The following is a 22,803-nucleotide window of genomic DNA, read 5'->3' as shown; positions in this document are numbered from 1 at the left end:
ACCCTTAGTTTCACTGAAACCTTATTTTCAGGGTATAATCTGAGGAAGGAGAGCTGGACTGTCAGAGCTCACGAGCCCCCATTTGAATTGTGCCTAGCTATGCCAGACCTCTCTGCTCAAGCCTTGAAAAATCAAGTGTCTCCTTTCTCCTAGGGTTTTAAAGATCCTGTGTATCGAGCCAGACGAAAGCAGTTTGCTGACATTGCCTACAACTACCGACAGTAAGTCTGCTTTGCTTGTTTGGAGGAAGAAAGAAGAGCACACTCCTAGCTTAACTTTTCCTCGCCCAAGTTTGGAAAATACTAGCATAGAGAGTCCTGTCGTGTGTGTGTGTGTGTGTGTGTGTGTGTGTGTGTGTGTGTGTGTGTGTGTGAAACCCTCCCTTTAATAACACATGTTTAAAAAAAATGCTGCTAGACAAAACAAAATTACCCGCTGAGCGGGGGCCCAGCTCTCTCCCAAGCTTTGTTGCGTCCTTATGCACTAACGTCTGAAGTAATTATAAAAGGCCTCAGCCCTGAATAAAACAGCCTCTGGTATTCTCCACATTAAACAGGGAAGAAGGAAAAAGAGAATCATTTACATTCAAGGAGGAGTTGGCTGCTTTACTGAAATAATGAATCATTTGAGATTTCAGATGAGCCCTGCCTCAGTGTTCTACTTTTATCTGATGTGACCCAGCTGCGAAGGGCAATTTTCTGATGAGTTTATTTTTTCTGTCTGGGATTCTACCCTATTTTAGCCAAAGGAAAATGCAAGTATCAAAGATGTCATTTGGGAAGAGAACTGTTCTTGCTGTTTTGAGTCCTCGGGAACCACAGAAATGCTACCATGGGAAATTTAGTATTTGAGGCCCAAGCTCCATTCCTGAGTTAAGGACAGGAGAAAAGACAGGCTCAAGAAGAGACTTGAAACTTGACCAGAGCCCTAAGGGAATTGTACTTGAACAGCTTTGATAGAATATGAGGGAGATAAAGGAGAGGCTAGGGCTCTGTTTACTGGATACAAAGGTACCTACCTTCCAGATGGAAAGACCTCCAGAGAAAATAAGAAAATTCCCTTCTCTGAATGATTCCCGGCAGTGGAAAGATCCAGAACTTTGCTGACCTTGGTTAAATCTAGGCCCATTTGGGCCTTGGCTTGTAACAAGCAGGAATCACAGAACTTGGCAACACCCTGTCCCTATATTTGCTTTAGCATGGTCAGGTGGACACCATCAAATCGGGTGCAGACATGAGCCTTTTTTCAGGTAATAAATAAAAATATATTATATTTATGATCTCCTTGCTATGTCTGGGGCTTTGCTACATGCTTTGCTTCCATGATTTCATTTAGTCTTAGTAATAACTCCCTATGTTTCAGACTGGAAAACTAATGCTCCATGTTAAGTAACTTGCCAAGCTCATATAACTCATAGGTGGCATCATCCAGTTTTGAATTCAGATTTCTTTAACTCCAAAGTATTCTCATCCTCTTCTCTGAGTGCTGGGATTCTCAGAATGAGGAGATCACACTTTTCCATATAAGCCAGGAGCTGCTTAGGAAGTATATTCAGTTATTGCTTGGCTGTTGGGATTTGAAGGAAGAAACTGATCCCCTAACCAGCTTTCCATAAAAATGTTAAACCTAATGAAGAAGCATGGAATTGATTGAATGCCTCACCATCCTGGATGTTTATCAAGTAAGCTAAATGGATTATTGAAAACCATCCATGGGTGGCTGGCTCTCTGCGGAATGTTAGAGATCTTCTAGTCAATTTCTCGATTTTTACAGACGAATCTCAGATGGTTAAGTGATGTGGGCCAAGGTCATGTGGCTAGTAAGGCTGAATTTGTTCTCAAATTCAAAGGCTATGTTTGAAATTGTCTCAGCTTGGTATCTGGCACAGTGGCTTCTCATTATTCAAGGATTACTTGCTTACATTTATTTGAGACTTCCAAATCAATACTTGTGGCACTTCTGTGATCATTCCCAGACATGACAAGAATGGGGAAAAAGTTTGAGTTGCCTGATACACAAGTTTCCAGGTTGAACAAGGCGACACGGCTTTCTTTTCTTTTTTTTTAAAAGATTTTATTTATTTATTTGGCAGAGAGATACAGAGAGAGAACAAGTAGGCAGAGAGGCAGGCAGAGGGAGAGGGAGAAGCAGGCTCCCCGCTGAGCAGGGAGCCCGATGCAGGACTCGATCCCAGGACCCTGGGATTATGACCTGAGCTGAAGGCAGCCGCTTAACCGACCGAGCCACCCAGGTGCCCTGCGACACCACTTTCTTATTCCAGCTCTCATCTGTAAACAACTGTTCTTTTTGAGATCTATTTAGATTAGATCCACATTTGCCAATTTTTTGTACTTTTTATTGGCAATTTTGCTGTTTAAGTTGGCCCCGCAGCATGGTGGTGAAGTGCTGTGTGGGGTTCCTAAGTGCAAGAAGGCTGGGATGTGCCTTATGGAGAAAATACATGTGTGTTAGGTAAGCCTCATTCAGGCATGAGTTATAGTGCTGTTGAGTTCAATGTTGATGACTCAACCATATGTACTAAATAAGATTTCTTTATATAAAAGCTCACACAAAACAAGATTAATATTGTCATTTGACTAAAATGTGACCAGAAGCTCATGGGACCCAAGTCCTGGTTTCCTTTTGGACAAATGGTTCAGTGTTCAGATGACTGTATGTAGCATAACTACCGTATATAATGAGAATTGAATGTTTTGAATGTATTCCACTCTCTGCTGGTTTCCCTCCTTCCTTTCTGAGGCTTCTTCTCAGTTCTCCCTGGCCTGTTCATCCCACCCCAGAAGTTGTAATGTCTTTCAGGACTCAACTTTGGCCCTCTTCCTTGCCTTCTGCCACCCTCCATGACAATAGCCCCCACATTCAGATCTCTGGCACTTTCCCATTCATTATTCCACAAGGGGAATAAAGCACAAACTCATGCATCATGAGTCATAGAATCACAGGATATTGATCAGGTGATAAGATATATCTATTAAGTTCCAGAGCCTACCCCAAGAGCAAGATTAACAGACACCATGTCCTCTGGGGGAACACTGGGAAAGACAATGACAAAAGTAACAATAAATACAATAGGTATTACCAAAGTCAAAACTCAGGTGTCATGAGGCCATATCATTAGGAGTTTAAATGTAGACTGAACAAATGGGTCAGCCAGATGTAAAGTTTAGGCTGAGAATTAAAGATTGAGTTGGAATTTATAGCCAAAGAGAATGGGGGTAGTGAATGAAAAGGTGGGTCTGGTTAGCTATGGGGCTTTTGTTTTGAGATGTGAATATTTGGAGTCAGAGTGAATTACTATAGAAAATAAAGAAGCAGCTAAACCTCACCACTGCTAGCTACCCTCTTCTCTGCCCATCTGCTATATAATGCTCTGACTCCCCAGCCCAAGAACATTTAATAAGTCTTAAAACATCAGTTTGAAGAGGCACTGACAAATTACAGTTGTATTTTGGGACACCAAATTATTTGTCTTGTAATAATTACATGAATGGGAGGACCTGGAGTAAAACAATACACCAAGGAGAGGGAAGGCTATGCCAGGTGCTGGGGTATCTCGAATGCCATATTTGGTTGACAGAATAATTCAGAAAAAATGTCTTCTACTTAAAACTTCTTTTTTTGAAGAGGAATCCTAACTGGCTTAACCAGAAATCTCCTTTTTATTTCAAACCAAACTGACACTCTTCCTAAAATATCTTAGTTTATTTTACTTAATGACATCATGACTTGGTAAAAATAATTGATAATTTCTTCAAAGACCAAGGGTCTTATAGAACCTCAGGTCTCTTGATGGAAATAGAAGATGGAATAAAATGTGCTGTGTTTAATTCCTAAGTAGACCATGGAAGTTAGTGTTTATGTGTGTGTGAGAGACAGAAAATTAATTCTGAAATATTTACTATATCCAGGCAACACTTCAGATATGATCTATTTGATTACCATTACAACATTACAAGATAGATTTGATTGTCCTTCCTTATATTGAATGTACATACGGCCCAGAAAGTGGCAATAACTCATTCAGGGTCCCACACACTTCCCTCCCTCCCTCCCTCTCTCTGACTCTAGAGTCCTCTACATTGGCCTTAGTCTCTGGCATTGGTCTCATCTCTCTTGGAGGTGAGCCCAGTGCTACCAGGCTGAAACCCCAACTCAATCAGAGGTTCTATCTCTTTCCAACAGAATCCACACAGGTTTTCTCATTGAGGCTCATTGGCTCTGATTAGGACATGGGCCCATCTCTCAGCCAGTCTCTATGACCAGGGAAATGAGACAGTCTAATTAGCTAGACCTGGTCACATGCCCAGGTGGGAGTGGTGGAGTCTCTTCCCACCTGAGCCTCAGACTGAGAGGGGAGGAGGGTGATTTACTGAAGGAATGAGGAAGGGATATTGAACCCCTAGAACAGCAAATATCAACCAGGGGGACATCTTTGTACCCAGGATGTTACAAAATAGCAAATACCTTTCTTTTTAAATAAGAATCAGTTATAATGATAATTATCCATTACCCAATGGTATTATTGGTCAGCACCAATATTAGGTACTTTATATATAGTATTTCACCTAATTTTCTTCTATACCCTTCAAATAGTTACTTATTAACCCATCTAATAACAGCACAGACTAGGCCTAGAGAGGTTTATTAAATTTCCAGAGACTATCCAGCAGCTAGGAACTGGCAGAGCCAAGTAGTGAACCCATCTCTGTCCATGATCAGAGCCTGCTTTTTCCTTCCAGCAGCTTTTGGCCTTAAAATAATGGTGCATCCTCAGGCAGGGGCTTACCTGATTTTCTTTTCACAATCCCTAATGGTCATTACAGAGTCTTCTGAGGTTGTCCTACTTTCAATTCCTAAGCAAAAATCTGTCATTTTTCCCTAATCCCTGTCCACCTTTCTGGGGAACATACAGTGTCTTTACTTTAATGTCCTTGGATGAGCTACAACTTTGAAAGGGCAGGAAAAACCTACTTTGCAGCCTGAAGATGATCCATAATTCCGAAGTAAACAGTGTTGCCTTGTTCCCAGACACTGTGTACCCTGTTGGGAAATAGGCCTGCAGTGCAAAGAACAGTGACTGGTTTTTAAGGTCAGGCTTTGTTTGATTTTCATTTGTTTTTACTGTTGAGAACACAGCTTATTCTTAGATGTTTTTCAAAAAGATCTTTCGAACTAATGAGTCTCAAGCTATACTATGTCCTCTGGGAGCTTATTGGAATCCAGATGCCTTGGCTTTCCTGTCCCAAAAGATTCAGGATCTGTGGGGCAAGGTCCAACACATGTACTTTAACCAGTTCCCTGTAGTTCTGTTGTGTCACAGCAGAAGATGTTGCATAAGTGGATCTTATACCTAGCCTGCATTTAAATACCGTTACAGCTTCCTAAGGTCAGAAATATCAAATCCAGCAAGTGCATGCCCACTAAAAGGGTCTCAAACTCATGGTCCACAAATTAGATCCACTTTATCCCACAGATATAATTACATTAGTTGACACAATACAACACATGATATTGCTTTACTTGAACTTGAATGCCTTTGTTTAGAAAGAGGATGCATTCATCAGTTGTCTTGGCTCTCACCCTCTTATTGTCCATACCTGCTACTTTACCCATTTATGTTACCTGCTGGGTCCCTGAAGTTAAGTGAACTTCCACCCTAGGTAAATAATTGGAGAGATAGGGGAACAGAAAGGCCAAGTGATTTTCCAAAGTGAGAACAAATTTTTGGTGTGGTAGGTGAGTTGAGAGCTTGTATCATTGCTTAACCAAATTACATGAATGTTTCCTATATCATGAAATAGAGTTTTCCTCTTTCAAATAACTTATGAAATTCCCTGCAGTCCAGGTGACAGCAGCTCAGAGACTCTGCACCTCTCTCTCTCTGCTAATGCTCCTTCTTCCTCTTCTTTACACCTGCCCTGCTGGACACAAATATTTCACGCCTGTATTCTAGTGGTCAGCCCATACCTCAAGTGGAATACACGGAGGAAGAAAAGAATACATGGGGGATGGTATTCAGGACCCTGAAGTCCTTGTATAAAACCCATGCTTGCTACGAGCACAATCACATCTTCCCACTTCTGGAAAAGTACTGTGGCTTCCGCGAAGATAACATTCCCCAGCTGGAAGAGGTTTCTCAATTTCTGCAGAGTAAGTCCACTTCAGGGACAAAAGGGGAGGAGGGGGAGGGAAGGGAAAGGGAAGAAAGTAAATTGAGGCTAGTGTGACTGTGTTTGTGGTAATGCATGCAGGTTGAGTCTCCGAAAAACATTTCACTGCTGTGTTCCGTCTCACGACTAGCTTCCACTGTTCGTCCCACTGTCATCCAAGACAAGGCATCATGTATGGATTTTGCCATATCCATGTCTCTGAAAAACACTTTTTCCCATACTCAAAGCCCCTGGTGCCCAGGCAAGGCTCTCCTTGTAGTTCCTGCTGTGTTGTGAGATGGCTGCAGTGTGCATTTGTATAAGAAATGTGCTCTTTGTGACAATGCCAAGAGCCCTGAGCTCTAAGTCTGTGCATCCAACTGGTATGAATCTTGCTTTGACCCTCTCTATTTGGGGAAAACTGCCTCCATTTAGTCATCTGTCAAATAGACTATCTCTTAGGGAAATTGTGGGAATGAAATAAGACATTGCAAGTGAAAACACCCAGCATGGTGCTACATATACAATAGGTGCTCAGTGAATTGGGGTTGAATTGGAATCTGAGTAACTCTGTGGGGAAATACATTATTGGGATGACTGGCTTCTGCACATCATTTCCAAGTGAGATAAGTATTTTCCTTTCTGCCAGGAGGCATCAATTCAGCAAAACCAAAATAAAACTATCAGCTAACACATATTAAACACTTAGTATGTGCCAGGTAGAATGAGAGAAAGTAGGAAGACAGATCACAGGTTTATAGAAATGAAGAAGTTTCTATGCCTCTGAGCTATATGGAGATGGTATGGTCGGCTCTGGGGAAGGAGCCAGGGAAATTATGTGGCAAGGAGAAAAATGGTAGCTGGGTTAGACTGGGGATGGGTCAGATGACCTTTCAGGTCCCTTCTATTTGGACAGTCTCTACGTATCAGATAAAGAGGGGAATGAGAGGCCAAGTGGAGTCAATTTCAGCCTGAAGTTCCAGGGAACATAGGCACAGGGGCAAGGAGGTCCTAAAGACATTCTCTGGCTAATTATTCATGTTTCCATGGCCAATAGTGAGATAATAAAATGGTAATACTAGCAGCCGGAGCGTTATAGAGAAGTAACTAAGGAATAGACTTTGAAGACAGACTGATTGTAGTTGTGACCTTGGACAAGAACTTTAACTTCTCTGTGTCTCAGCTTCCCCATCTGTAAAGTGGAAATAATATGAGCATCTACCTCATAGGGTTGTTAGGAGAACTAGTTAGTATTTATAAAGCATGTAGAACAGTGTCTGACATATGGTGGGCAGTATATAGTGTTAGCTATCATCATCATTGTCATCATCGTCATTATCACTGTGATTATTATTCTCCTTCCAAGTTTGAAACAAATTGAGAGCCAGAAATAGGAACCAGAGAGAGGATCAAAAAATCAACTTTATTACTGATAAAAGCTACTTGGAGATGTGGTGTGGCTGTACAAACAAAATGGACTTTCTAATATTTCACCTCTGAATTATGTAAACTTTTTTTACCAATTCACTGGTGAAGTGTATATTCTATTGCATGGCCCAGAGCAGAACAGAATGTGCTCCTCTGTGGGCAGTCAGGAGAGAAAGGACCAAAGGGATCAAATGAGAATATTCATTTTCTCTTCCCAAATGCTCCAATGCAGAGAAGTCCTTGCTCTTTCTGTGGCGTAGTGTGTGAAGGACAGTAGAGAAGCTGGAAGTGTTCCTCTTATACTCTTTCCTTCTGGAAGTGGAATGAAAACCCTCCCCACTCTAGAGACATGAGAAATAAGGAATGACTGTTTCATCCTAATAAACAATAATGAAAGCTAAATTTATTATATACTCCAATGTGCTAGGCTCTGTGCGAAGTACTTTATATTTATTAGCTCATTTGATTCTTGGAATAACCCTAGTGAATATCTATCCACATTTTGCAGAGGAGGAAATGAGGCTCAGAGAAATGAAGTTACTTGATCCAAATCACCCAGGTACAAGGTGTAGAGGCAGAGATGTGAAGCCAAGTCTACTTGGTACCAATACCCATGCTGCTAGATGGTTGGGAGTATTGCTTTCCTACCTAACAGTCTTCAGGCACCTCTGGCTCTGCCATGATAGGCTTTGAGTTTTCTTTCTCTGCTTTGCAGCTTGCACTGGATTCCGCCTCCGACCTGTGGCTGGCCTACTTTCCTCTCGGGATTTCTTGGGTGGCCTGGCCTTCCGAGTTTTCCACTGCACTCAGTACATCAGACATGGGTCCAAACCCATGTATACCCCTGAACCGTGAGTATTCTTCTCCTGCTACCAGTATCCAACCACAGTGAATGCCATTGCTCACTGCTCCAGGAATGAGGTTTGGGTTCATGGAAGGCTGATCCACAGGACTAGTTTTCTGGATGGTTTGATGGTAGCACAAAGAGAGAGATCATCTCTCCAGGGTATTTTCTCTGTCCAGTAGACCATACTGATTGGAAATTTGGGCATCTTGTGAACCACACATTCAGATCTCCCCTGGCCATGGGAATAAGAAGTCACAGTCAAGCTCCAAAGGGTTTATAAGAGTCAGAACTATGATGTTCCAAATGCGAACAGGAACAACTGGTGGCCAAAGTAACTCAATAACTTCAGAATACACATCTAGATGATTATAATCTTCTCATGTCTAGATGCAAGTTGTCTGCAGATAGAGAATGGCTGGCCACTGTGCCCCTTATGTTGGCATTTAGCCATCTTCTTAATCAAATAGGACTTATGCAATTTATAAAAAAGTCAGTAGGATGCCCAAAATGATTTTTTTCCTGTCCACAAAGTTTATAACTACAAATCAGAAAAACCTATTCCTAATGAACTTGGCACATAATGTGTTAAATAAATGTAAATTTTCTTCTCTGACTATTGCCCCCCTCTAGAATAAGAAAAGAACAGCACTATTTTTTTTTATTTAATTTTTATTTCTTCTGGGAAATACCTGAGCACATTGCATCTGCCCAAGATGTCAATACCAAGATGAAGACTTGGGGTGGGAAATGTTCATGACCCACAGCTTGCTCAGGTGTATTGGAGGAAGTCCATAGGAATTTGGCTCTTCTGTTCTGCATCCCACTGAGCATACACTTAAGACCCCCTGGCTGTTGCTCTGACTTGCTCCTTACTTTTCTTTCCCCTTCTTCCTTTTCTTTTGTACCTTGCCTCATCTGATCGCAGACTTTACATACCACTTATGCTTGGGAATGAGGTCTTAAATTGAATGGCTCACTTCCTTTCTACCGGCTCATTTCTCATATAGAAAGACTGAGTCTGATTTGGCTTATAACCCTCCTTACTTCCAAGCTCTGTGCTTTCTGTCTTTCAGTGACATCTGCCATGAGTTGTTGGGACACGTGCCCTTGTTTTCAGATCGCAGCTTTGCCCAGTTTTCCCAGGTGAGGAATGGATCCTTTTGGCCTATTAATTATACGATTGAGACCTAGATTGCTTAAGTGAATTGAATCTATGGAGGGACCCTTGTGTCCTAGGCAAGGTTAGAAACCAGATACAGTTCTGTGATCCCACAAGAGACGGGCATATGGTCCCATGGAGTTGGCTAAATACCCATTCCAGGGATCACAGCATGGGGGTGGTGAATCACTCGTCCTCTGAATTATATATGTGCTGTTGAATTTGCTAATCTCAGTTGTCCTACCGGGTTTAGTTTAAGAGCCTTTTCATCCAAGAAAGCCTGCCTGATCCCCACATAAAAATAACCTTACCTTCTTCCAAGTTCTCCTGGCACCTTTCCCCTCCTCTTTAGAGCCTTGCCATTTCCTACCTTGTCAGGCAGTCATTTTTGTATATGCTTTATTTAAATAAGAAAATATTTGCTGAGAATCCGATTCCAATAGCCCAACTCATAGTTGGCAAGAAAACTGATGTGTCAAATGTCTTGCCATTATCATCAAAGCAACAGGCTAGCCTTGATTCCTGTATTACAGTGGTGAGTTTTTACATGAGAGAAAGAATCCTAGTAATTCCTTCAGAGCACTGAGGGGCTAAACTATGGTTGGGTAGCTGGGATCATGGGAAAGTTGAATGAAGCACCCACACAACCCCACCCTGCCACCAACCAGCTGTGTGACCTGTTTCCACAAATGAGAATCAATAGAAACCTTTGACTGCCAATCTTCTTCCTCATAGGGAAGGATAAAGATCAAATGGAATGAGTCATAAGCAAATACTGCAGCAAATATGAATTTCAGAGTAATGGGATTGTGTATGAATTTTATAAGCCTTTTCCCTCAGCTGGAAGAAATAAATACTTTCACTGTTGATTGAAGAGGTTACCACTTAATATCTGAAACAAACAAACAAACAAACTGTTGCTTTTATGTGGGGTTTTGGGAACTGTGGTGTTTAGAGATTGTTGGACTTTTACAAGTGGAGCGTTTGGGGATTAGCTGAACTTTAACTCGGAAGTATCACCATTGGACTGAGGCTATTGTTGACTGGCTAACTTTCAGGAGCATGGTTCCTTCTGTCAAGATGTCATTAATTGCTTGAGACAGCTTTAAAACTGGGATTTGTTCCTATGGCCAAAGAATTATCAGTGATTTCCTTAGAGAATAGGAACTTTTTATTCTCACTACCAGAAGCTATTCTGCTTGGTCAGAGGCTAAGTGACAATCCTCCTTAAGCCATTTCCATTTGGGGGAGACCCCCAGAGGAGGGTACAATTACCTGAGTCAACAGATGGATGCTACTGGGCCATCAGTGTCACACAGCTCCAACTTATACCTGGACAGTCCCAAGGCAGGGTGTCATTTTGAAAGTTCCCTGAGCACATTCTTTTTGGATCTAAAAGGAGGACTTCCTTCCCACTAGAGTGCAAGATGGGATGGGGATGAAACACAGAGAAATCTTGGGACCCCTTGTTTTAGGTAAGCTTTGGGCTCACAAAGAATGGTGACCATGAGAACAGAGCACTATTTCAATGTCTTCTGTTAGAGTATGGCATGCCTGGATAGGATGGCTGGAACAGAGATGGGGGCAGGGGCAAGAGAGGAGAGCCAAGCTGTTTGAATTTTGTTCACTCTAACTCAGCATTTTCTCAGTATATAATATGAGCCAGGCTCTGAGTTTGGCCCAGTGAGTGATACAGATATGAAGACCATGTAGTCTCTTGCTTCAAAGTAAGCCCACTCCTTAGTCCTTCTCTGTCTACGCCAATTACTTTATCTCACCCAAACTCACAGTGTTAAATATCATCTCTATCCTGCTGACAAACACATTAATATCTTCAGCCCAGACCTGTGTTCCCAAACTCAGACTTATGTATCCAAGCACCTACTCAATCTTTCCACTTGGATGTCTATTACATATCTGTATTCATCCTGTCCAAAACTGAATTCCTGATCTTCCCATTCAAGCCTTCTCCAACCACAGCCCTCCCTATGGTAACCATAGGTATGGTATGGTTCATGGTAACTCCAGCCTTTCGGTTGCTCAAACCAAAAACACTTAGGGGACATTATTGGCTTCTTTTTCAAATACACGTAACCAATCCGTCTAAAAGTTGTATGTGTTTTCCCTTCAAAATATGTGTAGAATCTGACCATTGTCCATCACATCAACTGCTACCAAGCTGGTCCCAGCCACTATTGTTTCTCACCCTGGGGACTGTGGTAGCCTCCTAACTGGTCTATCTGCCTCTACTCTTGATCCCCTACGGTCTGTTCTCATGTAGCAGCCAGAGTAAATCTTGGATGACATAAATTAGGCCTTACCACTTCTTTGCTCAAAACCTTGCAGTGGCTCCCATTTCACTGAAAGGAAAATCGTAAACCTAAAATAGCCAAAAAATGTTCTATATGACTGAGCTCCAGATCCCTCTTTGGTACCACCTGCCACTCTCCCTACTCTTATTCTGTTCTAGCCATACTGGTCTCTCCCTGTTATTTGAACCTACTGACATTTCTCCTCCTTAGAGAGCTTTATCACTGGCTATACATGTGGCTTATACGATGATCTTCCCTCACACAGGGAAGATCTGTCAGCAGAGCCAACAACCTCACTTCTATCAAGTCTTTGGTCAAATATCACCTTCTCAATGATGCCTGCTCTGAAACCCTATTCAAAATTGCAGCCCCCCCCCACCCGTTCTCCTGGCACTCCCACTTCCCCTTGTCCCTTTCTTCTTTTGTTTCTTCTTTCCAAATAACTTATACTATATACCTTTTATATATATACTATATATATATACCTAATATATATAGGTATATATATACCTAATAAGCATAAGTATATGCTTATTATTTATTGTCTGCCTTAAATGTAAACACCATGATGTCCAGGACCTTTCTTGCTTTTGTATACTGCCAACTATATAGAAGGCATTCAATAAACATTTTGGAGTGAATAAATGTATATAGAAGGGAAAGCAAATATATTTATTTGTGTATATGCACTGTCTGATACAAAGCAGGCTGGAGCAAATGTTGTAAAGGGGACAAAGACAAAGAGACCACTAGGGGAATTCTGTAATTGGAGCTGTGATGAGAAGTGGTCCATAGCATTTCAGACTCTCTAGCTAGTATTTACCTGGATGGATGTCAAGCATTTCTCAGCAATTCTCCAGTGGTATCTTCATGATACATGATTAAGACACTCATCTTATATTCCAGGAATGTTCTGCTTGAGCTATGGGAGAATAATCACTGAGCTGGAATCAAGGAATGAAACTTTAGACACAACCTACTGTGTGACCTTGAGTAGTTCAGTTCCCTTCTCTGTGCCTCAGCTTTCTCATTTGTAAAGTAAATACAAAAGACCAAGTGATGAAGTAAGGTTTTCCTGCTCTAGAGATCTATGATTCTATGATGTGTGACTAGGGAAGACCTAACAGAATAATCAGGGTCTATCCGGGCCCTTCTGAAGGCATCTGGTCACCCATCACCTTCCTGTGGTCAAGTACAAGGTTGGAGCTGAGGGTGAAGTTTGAAGTTAGGCAGAGCCCAGCCATGCCAGTGACTCTGTTTCTCTACAATTACAGGAAATTGGCCTTGCCTCTCTGGGTGCACCTGATGAGTACATTGAGAAACTCGCCACAGTAAGTTCCCTCTGCCTCTGGTGGATAATGAGAGTGCAATAGGCTGTAGCCCTCAGATCTTCAAAGCTTTGATCCTCCCCTGAAATCCAGGTCATCTGGGGGAAAATATCAGAATATGCTGACTTACATTTACACAAGTGAAATTTCACATTTTGATTTTTCCTTAATGGTCTGATTTTGAAATCAGCTACATGCAAATGTTTACATGTAAACATTTGATTTGTTCAAGTATCTTAAACAGGAATAGGCTGTAATGATAGCCCTTGAGAACCTTTGGGCATAAAGTGTGTTGGGGGGGAATAACCTGGATTCATGACTTTTAAGAGGAAATATTTACACCCCTCCTTTGTGCTGGAGCCAGCATTAGGATCTTTCCTTTATTAGACACAAGATTATCAAACACTTATCAAACACTTCCCTCTCCCCAGTGAATGTGATGACACTCATCCATTGAATAATGGACTCAGCAACTCTTCACAGTAGGGGTTTTTTCCCTACAGACTCCTTTCCAACTTGAGTTTATCCCTCCCCAGTGTCTGAGTCACATTTCTTACAATGTGTTCAGCCTGGAAGATGAAAAATAAAGCTTTGTAAGGAATTAAGGGACACAAATGAATGCAAATTTATCAATAAGCTGTATCAGTTTAGAAGTTTATGAAATCAGTTTATCAGAAGAGCAAAAACTTCCAGAAGTTTCTTTCTCACTGACCAGCTGCTCTGTGCCCCTGGGCAAGCGGCTTTTGCTTCCTCATCTCTAAAAATGGTTATATTAGTTTATATTCTGCCCACCTAAAAAGCATATCATAAGGGTTAACATCTGAAGAGTTAAGTGTGTGTGAACATAAATTTTTAAATGTCAGATTCTATATAGATGTAAGAAGCAGCTTTCAAAGAAATTGAAGATCTTGGAATCTCTCACTTGTAGGAAGAAAACAGACTAAGAACTCAGAGCATCATGTTACCTGCTATGACAATGATAAAAGTACTCATTGCCAACGTAACTTCTCAAAAAACAAAAACAAAAACCTTACTATTGATACACTGGGCTGGGAACAGCTCTAGGTTCTTGCTCTGCCTTTGATTTGCTATGCAACTGGATGCATATTGCTTGACCTCTCTGGGCTGAAAACACATCATCTGTACGTGAGGAGGTCAGACTGATTAAGCTGACAGCCTTCCCAAGTTTCACATTCTCTAGTGCAATAAACAGACTTACCTCATAACCCATCCCTAATTCTCTAAGACCATGACTGTCTCCAGCATCTAACTGGGCCTAAGGTTTCTCTTGGCCCTGGTCAGTAGGGTTATGCCAGAATTCCAGGATCACCTTCCCCAGGCCAGGCATCTAGGACATGTTGGACTGGGAGCTGTTTAAAGAAAAGGACTTGGTTATTTGAGGAGGATAAGTGCAGTTGTTGGCAGTACATCAGAAACACCCCAAGTTTTAGCATGAATGGCAGGATGCCCTCAATGATTTTATCACTACCTGATCTCCTACCTCCCGTGACTGAGCTTGATGGGTTTGCATGGTAAGTCTGACAAACTAAAGGGAATATCTCATTATAGTTAATGCCACAGAGAAGAAAGCAAAAGGGGTTGAGGAATTCCGGTCACCTAGAGTTACCTTTTGGGGGTATCTTCTTGGGGCTTCCTCAGTACTCCCTCTCTGCTTCTTATCACATCTTACATTTGGCCAACTCTTGATTCAACCAGTGACTGGATAGAGTAAGACAGAACACAGAGAAGTGACTCCAGGTCATGGTAATTCAGAGAACAGACCTGTACAAATGCCCACCTGGGCAGTCCTGTCCTTAGCCCTGGGGCATCTGCTGCCTTTCCCTTCCTTGGGGTGTGCTCTCAACTTCACTTTCCATTCCAGATTTACTGGTTTACTGTGGAGTTTGGCCTCTGCAAACAAGGAGACTCCATAAAGGTGTATGGTGCTGGGCTCCTGTCATCTTTTGGTGAATTACAGGTATGACCCCATTAATACCCATTTTGAGATTCAAACCAGGGGTTAATCCTCAAATGATTGGTACCTTAGCAGCTCTGATTTGTTCATGACTTTGGGTGTTAGATGTAGAAATTGAACTGCAAGTACACAAGTCAACAAAACAGAAGGGCCTCCCAATCCCAAGGCTGAACTGTGCATACAGATGTATGCAAATCCATGTGGTTGGCTCTCACATCCTCTATTGATCATCTCACATGAAAATGGCTAGAGGGAATTACTCCTTTCTAGCTGGACTGTAGGTTTTAGATGGGCTGTGAGGGTAGGATCTAGTGTATGTGAAATGATTTAGTTTACTGCATTTGCACTGGGGTGTGGAAGGAATCAGGATGAGATGGGAGAAGGTGCACAAACAGCCTATGGGAGGCAACAGGAATCACTGACCCAGACTTACCTGTGAAAACTTTCCACTTGCTGCCTGCAGTACTGCTTGTCTGGCAAGCCAAAGCTCCTCCCCCTGGAGCTGGAGAAGACAGCCATCCAGGAGTACACCGTCACAGAGTTCCAGCCCCTCTATTATGTGGCTGAGAGTTTTAATGATGCAAAGGAGAAAGTGAGGTGAGGTAGTGACCAAGGTGGGTCAAAAGATCTTGGGGCCTCCTGATTTGGTCTGATGCCGTTGATCTGTATGTGGTTGTCCAGGAGAGTGGACTCCAAGCTTATAGCAACAGTGTGCAGCAGACAGAGCCTCCCCACCCTTGTCCCTTTCCACTTTATGTTTGGGAGGGGTTCCTTAGCGGGACCCCATTTCACAGATTATTGTTTGGACCTGTTGACCCCTGCAGACAATTCTGCCACTGGATCCTTGTTTTAATGTAGCCACTAAGCCCAGACACTGAACTCTCTCCTGTGTACAGAGTAGCCACAGAAGGTCCCCAACAAATCATTCCTAGGATTCTTCTAACCTGGGGGAATTCCTTGTTCACTTTATTCTCCCAACACCTGCATAATTCACCCCCTCAACTCCTTCAAATCTTCACCCACATTTAACCTTCTCTGTGTGTCTTTCTCTAACTAACCAACTTACTTAATATCCCTACCCAGCCCCATCCCCACACTCCTTACCCCCTTCTGCAATTTATTTTTCTCTTAAGCACCTGCTAATGTTTAATATATTGTATGATTTAAGCTTCATTTGGGTAGGAATTTTTGTCCTTTTTGTTTTCCTGTTCTTTCTGCAGTCTCTGGAAAAGTGCCTGATACATAGTGAGCATGCAATAAGTAACAAGCAAGTGCGTCAATCTCAGAGACAGTCCAGCAAAAGGCTGATGGAGATGGAAAGCTATCAGGACTCAGATTCTCAGCCCACTGAGCTGACAGCCCTGTCTATAATCCGCTTGAGGAATCTGCTCCCAGCAAGAGACAGGCCAGGCAGAGGGTCTACCTGGACATGGCTATCCTGATACCCAGTGTTTGTTACCACTTTTTGTTTTATATCTTATCCATGAGGGATGATAGACATAGATATATAGGTTTCTGGGATCCCATGAAGCTGGGTATGCCAGCTTCCACTGTGTTGAGCTTAGGTGATAGAAGCTAAAATGCTTGCCCACAGGTCCACATGGTTTGGCCTAAAATGTCTCCCTTTCTCTTATCTCTCCAGGGCCTTCAAGTTCTTTCAGTTATTCATTTCTAGTTATTTCCTAAATCTCCTCTCCTTACTGGGAGCATAGCCTTCCTCTAGCCCCAAAAGTTTCCTCTCTGCCATTTCTGGGACCCTTTTGGGGTTATGGATTTCAGTGGTTTTGTGCAATATCTCTCCTGGGTAATAATAATCAGAAGAAGAAAGAAGAAGAAAGAAAGGAAAGAAGAAGAAGAAAGAAGAGAAGAAAGAAAAAGAAGAGGAAGAAGAAGAAAGAGAAGAAAGAAGAAAAAGAAAGAAGAAGAGAAGAAAGAAGAAGAAAGAAAGAAAAGAAGAAGAAGAAGAAGAAGAAGAAGAAGAAGAAGAAGAAGAAGAAGAAGAAGAAGAAGAAGAAGAAAGAGAAGAAAGAAGAAGAAGAGAAGAAAAAAGAAGAAGAAGAAGAAGGAGAAGGAGAAGGAGAAGGAAGAAGAAGATTAAATGCGTAACACCTCTTATGTACCAAATACCAAATGTTCTAAGTGTTTTTCATGTATTGATTCATTTAAACTTCAAATAAGACTATGAAGTTTGCAAGTGGGGTTCAGAAGCATAGAAAGGGTAAGAGACTCACCCAGGTTTATACAGCTGGTAAGTGGCTGACCCAGGGTTTGGACCCAGGCAGTGGTGCTCAAACCAGGATCTATCAAACCAGGATCACATTTAAATGCGCCCTCCTGGTGATGACTTTCTAACCCAGGAAGTGATCAGTCCCAGACCAGCAGAGAAGAGCTTTCCAGAACCCAGACTTTTTGGGCCTTTGAAATCCCACCCGCTCTGTCAGTACCCACAGCCCAGAGGAGACACCCACAAAAACTCCATCCTGCTGAGAGGTGACTCACAGAGTCAAAGGGAATGCTGAAAAACAGGGTTCAGAAAAGGAAGGGATTCTCTCAGAGCCTCCCAGCTAAGACAAACCAGCTTCAACCATTTTCAGTTTCAAGATTCAAGTTCTAGGCAGAAAGAAACAATGCTGAGTGGGTCATGTGCCCACTCCCTGGGGGTGGGCCTGAGACTGACTGCTTAGATGAACCCCTCTCTTGGCATAGAGGCAGATTGCCCAAAGCAAAGATGAGGTAAACTATAGGAATAAGAGGGAAGAGGTGCAGAGCGAGCCAAATCACAGACATGCATTACATGCTTCATGTCACCAGTGGGATTGAGAAAGCTCTTTTCAGAGAAGTAGAGGTGGAGAGACATACTTAACCATTTTTTCTTCTTGAGTCCCCAGTCACTAATGAAAGAGAACAGCTAACACTCATGGAGCACTTACTCTATACTATAACAGCACTTGCTATGACCCTCTCAGGTAGTACTGCTCTGTTCCAGTTTTATAGAGGAATGAGGACACCGAGGTGCAGCCTGCAAGGGCTGTCATTGGCAGAGGCAAGGTTTGAGCCCAGTGCCTGGCTCTGGAACTTGGGTTTCCAGCCATGATGATCCACCACTCTTGCCAAACTTGGAGAGCCCACTAGTTTCCCTTAGAATTGTCTTCTCAGTATGGCAGATTCAACTCTCACCAGAAGCCAACTTAGAAATATCATTTGTGATGCCATTGCATTTTATAGGTTATTGGGGGATATCTTATTAGTTGCATTGCTTAATGTCCCTCATAAGGCCCTCCTGGTACATTCTTCCTAAACCCAGGAGTAATGAATGCATCAAGAAGGCAAAGAAGTGAAGAGCCCAGGCCAGAGTCAGACTACCCAAAAAAGGTTCCAGCTGCACAATTTATTGCCAGTATGTCCTTGGTAGTCATTGAATCTTCCTGAACTTCAGTTTTCTCATCCGTAAAATAGGGATAGTAATAGTACCTTCCTTCTAAGGTTTTTATGAAGATTAAGTTAGGAATGATAGTTGTAAAAAGTATAGAACAATTAGGACCTCACATAGTTCTTGGTACATTGGAGGCACTCAATTCATGTTAAGTTTCATTAATAACATAGTGTTTTCTTCCATTCTTGAAAGCTATGTTTCCCTCCTTGTATTGATTTCCAAGCATCTTGGAGCTTATTTTTTCTATAGCATTCTTTGGCTAGATTTGTTTGCTCTTTTGATTTTATTTAATGGTAAGAATTTTAGCCTTAATGTATTCTGTGCTTTTATTGTAAGCTCTCTCTGTCATTTTGGAGGTGGGTAACTAAATAAGTATGTGCCTATGTGTGTTTGTATATATACCTAGACACATACAAAGCACACAAGGCTTCCCAAGAGGAGGATCTCACTAATTCCATTTCACTTCTCAGAGCCCCTGTTCTGGTGAGATTGAAGTGAAATGCTATTGAGAAATCTTTTAGAATTATTTTTCCCTGAATGGTGCCCTTTAATGAGCTTTGTGGATTTGGTTTCAGGAACTTTGCTGCTACAATCCCACGGCCCTTCTCAGTTTGTTATGACCCATACACTCAAAGGATTGAGGTCTTGGACAATACACAGCAACTTAAGATTTTGGCCGACTCCATCAATAGTAAGTAACTTACACCTCAGGAGGCCACTCTCTTTACCAGAAATAGAGAGTTGTATTTTCTTACCCTCACCATAGGAACAAAAAGAAATTTATTAAATATTGAATTAAAGAGAAAAGCATCTCCAGGTAAGCCATTTGTTTGTTGAGGGAGAAAAACAAGGTAAAAAGGCCAGAATTGCTTGGAGTGTCTTTTCTTCTTTGACCTTCCTAGGTTCCATGCTACCTCCCACCACCATACCAGCTTTCCACCCTGGCTTGTCACTGCCATGTTCCTTTCTCCTTTGCCTCTCCAGTCTGTTTCCTTTAAGTGCCCAGTGGCTATGGCTGTGCCTGGAATTCCAGCCCTTAAAGGACAGGTTCTAGCTACTTTATTGGCTATCTAGTAGCCCAACCATGGGCCTTCCATGCTTCCAGGACAATGAGGATATTATAACAGTTGTTCATTAAAAAATCACAGTATTATATTTCTCTTCACTGTGTTTTCTTTCCCGTGCTTCAAATTGCCCTCCAGCAACACTGACCAGATTTTACTTCCCATACTCCCGCCTGGCTTCTGGCCTTTGCTCATGCAGTACTTTATGTTTAAAATACTCTCATTTCCATTCTCATTTAGAGGTCCCCAATTCCAGTTCATCTTTTAAGTCTTTCATAGGTGTCTCTTCTTGTAGGAAGACTGGTTTGGGTGTCCTTCCTCTCTTGGCATTCCTACAGATCTCTTTCTCAGAGCACATATCACTATATTGTTTTGTAACTGTTTACTTGTCTGACTCCTCAACAAGACCTGAGTAGAGGACCAGGTTGGGTTCACTGTCAAATCCCTGGTACCTAGCTTTAGTCCGAAAAAATATATTAGGTCCTCAAGAGTTCTTAAATGGATGAATGAAACCATCAAAGGGGTGAGAAGCCTAAAAGGAGGAATTCTAGGTTAAGTGGAGGTTACTACCTTATGTAATGCTAACAAAGGCCAAAAAGGCAGGTGGGCTTGAAGTATCCCTCTAATACCCCACTGATACTGCTTGTCCATCTCCAGGGCCCCTTCTACTTTTTTGAAGTGTTTTTGTTCCTGTGGCCCCTTGGTACGTGAGAATATGGCATGAATGGGACCAGCTCCATCGTAGTCCAGCGGTCTAGCAATCTAGGCTGAGTTATCTGCTTAGACCATGCATTCTCAAACCTAGTGTACATCAGAATCATTTGGAGAGCTAGTTAAAAATGAACAGTCCTGACTCATAGCCCCAGACTAAATTTACTAAATTTGTGATAAGTCTTGGGAGTTTGTATTTGTAATAAGGCCCTAGGTGATCCTGACACAGGAGGTTCATGTGAACCACACTTTTAGTTTCATGGCTTAGGTCCTTGCAAACATCTATAGATGGTCCTGTAAGAGAAAAAGAGAGAAAACTGTTAACTCCTTCAATGGAATGAGGAAGCTAATTACATTAAAACTTGTAAGTCTCCATGCTATAATTGCCCAAATCCTATCACCATAACTAATCTGTAAGCTCCTTGAAGGTTGGGTGGTACCCAGCCTATCCATACATCCCACCAATCCCCTAACATGTTACACACTGTAGAAATTTAAAGGGTGTCTTCTCATGATGTAAGTTGCCCATTTTTTTTTCTTTGTAGGTGAAATTGGAATCCTTTGTAGTGCCCTCCAGAAAATAAAGTGAAACCATGGACAAAACCTGTCAACTGAGAATCTGTTGCTGGAAATCTAACTACTTTCATTTCATCTGAAAAAGTTTGAAAAGCAAACCTTAATTTGAATTGACAGCCTTAAATGCTTTTTGGAACAAGATGGAGGATGAACAAATAAATCAAAATAACTTGAAATGACATCATATTAATACATACCCCAAAGCATAATCTTTTGGGGTCATCTTTGATTTAGAGATGATAATCCTGTGCTCTCAATTCAGTTAAAATCAATAATCTGTCACATTTCTTCAAAGTTAATTAAAATTGGGACCTGATTTATTCAAGCTTCATATATGTTTTTGTTATTTGCCATAGAGAATTCCTAAAAGAATATATATCACTCAATGTAAAACACAAGCTTGTCATTAGAATTGAACTTGTTGATTTAGTATAAATCTTAACCTACAAAAGTCATTTTCTATTTCAGTAAACTGTGATTCTAATTATTGTGTTTTACCCATGTAGATTTCCTTTAATTCAAGAGCCCATTAAAATAGTTATAAAGGTTGAAGTTCATAGCATAATATTGAAGCATTTCTGTATATTTTATTGTAATCATAAATACTGCCATGGAAAGTAATATAACTCCTCACCTGACTCCCACAACTTTCAGTCATTTTCCAATTAATTGTCATCTCTTTTGTAGATAGTTTGCAGACACATGTGATGCAACAGTTGTTAACTGAAGGCTTGACTGGTAGATAGTCAATAATTACTCATTGAAAGAATAAGGGAATACATTATTAAATAGTAAATCCTCAACATAAGTGAGAATTTTATGTTATGTTAAGAAAAAAGTCTAGTGGTTAGAAAATTTTGCTGTTTCAAATGTTTCTTGGAAGGAAATATTCCTCTCCATTGCCTTAGAAATACATTAACTGGATAATCTAGTGACATGAAAAAATTATCAGTCTCAGATTTCCAACCCATTACAGGAGTTCACTGTGATAATCCAAGTTATGTCTGAAGAGTCAACAGACTGACTTCCGTTGGCTGTACATTTTACACAAACGCATGAGTATTTGAGAAACAGTAGGGAGAATAACAGTGTCTTTAAAGCTGTGCTTTGACATTTTCACTCTAACACTTTATTTTGGAAATAGTTAAATCTTAAAGGACTTGCATAGTATTTCTTCACATGTGATTCTCAGACCAGCTGTATCATCATCAACAATAAATCCTGGGCACATCCCAGTTCTATCCAACTAGAATATCCGGGGATGGAGCATTTTTAAATACCCCAGGTGGGGTTTTTTTGTGTGTGTGCCCAGCGAAGTCTATTGGGTACATTAAGTTTGAGAAAACTTGACTTCTGGTGGCCAGTTCTGCCAATTGCCAATTATGCCACCTTGCATAATTTACTTTGGATCTCAGTTTTACTTGAACAATGAAGGAGTTTAACTGGATGAATCAAGTTTTCTTCCAGCCTTGAAATACAATTCAAATGCTAACATGTGTCTTTAAACAGATATCCCTGACCCACTAACAGTGTGTAATAATACCAGCCCAAGTATGCTAGAACAATTTGGTCTGATTGTGTCTGAGATCTCATTGCTTTGAAGTTGGGTTTTCACATCTGTATTTATTTCCTCATGCCTCTGTAGAACCCACTGACAAACGCTGCTTCTAAAAGTGGTAATGTTCTTTTATCTGTTTTTTAGATCCCAAACACGCTGCAAAGGGACTATTTTGATAGATGTTTCTTTACTTTATATTAAATGTAAATTAGAGAAGTTCTTGATTTTGGAACTAAAATATT

The 22,803-nt window shown here is 41.3% G+C and overlaps 1 protein-coding gene across 1 annotated transcript in view; it reads left to right on the top strand.

Moving 5' to 3' along the window:
* Positions 1–21,016, top strand: part of PAH (phenylalanine hydroxylase) — a 68,106-nt gene extending 47,090 nt beyond the window's left edge. Inside the window, exons 5-13 of the mRNA XM_028121661.2 lie at positions 154–221; positions 5,975–6,171; positions 8,314–8,449; positions 9,519–9,588; positions 13,191–13,247; positions 15,127–15,222; positions 15,683–15,816; positions 19,228–19,343; positions 20,973–21,016. Of these exons, the coding sequence (XP_027977462.1) occupies positions 154–221; positions 5,975–6,171; positions 8,314–8,449; positions 9,519–9,588; positions 13,191–13,247; positions 15,127–15,222; positions 15,683–15,816; positions 19,228–19,343; positions 20,973–21,016 (918 nt within the window). The remainder of the gene's footprint in view (positions 1–153; positions 222–5,974; positions 6,172–8,313; positions 8,450–9,518; positions 9,589–13,190; positions 13,248–15,126; positions 15,223–15,682; positions 15,817–19,227; positions 19,344–20,972) is intronic.
* Positions 21,017–22,803: the final 1,787 nt, after the last annotated feature.

This window comes from Eumetopias jubatus, unplaced genomic scaffold, assembly GCF_037043125.1.
Source record: "Eumetopias jubatus isolate StellerSeaLion01/CBP00866 unplaced genomic scaffold, mEumJub1_p1.0 scaffold_8, whole genome shotgun sequence".
In the NCBI taxonomy this organism is placed as follows: Eukaryota; Metazoa; Chordata; class Mammalia; order Carnivora; family Otariidae; genus Eumetopias; species Eumetopias jubatus.
Note: the sequence above shows the minus strand (reverse complement) of the source record. Positions and strands in the feature narration are given on the sequence as shown.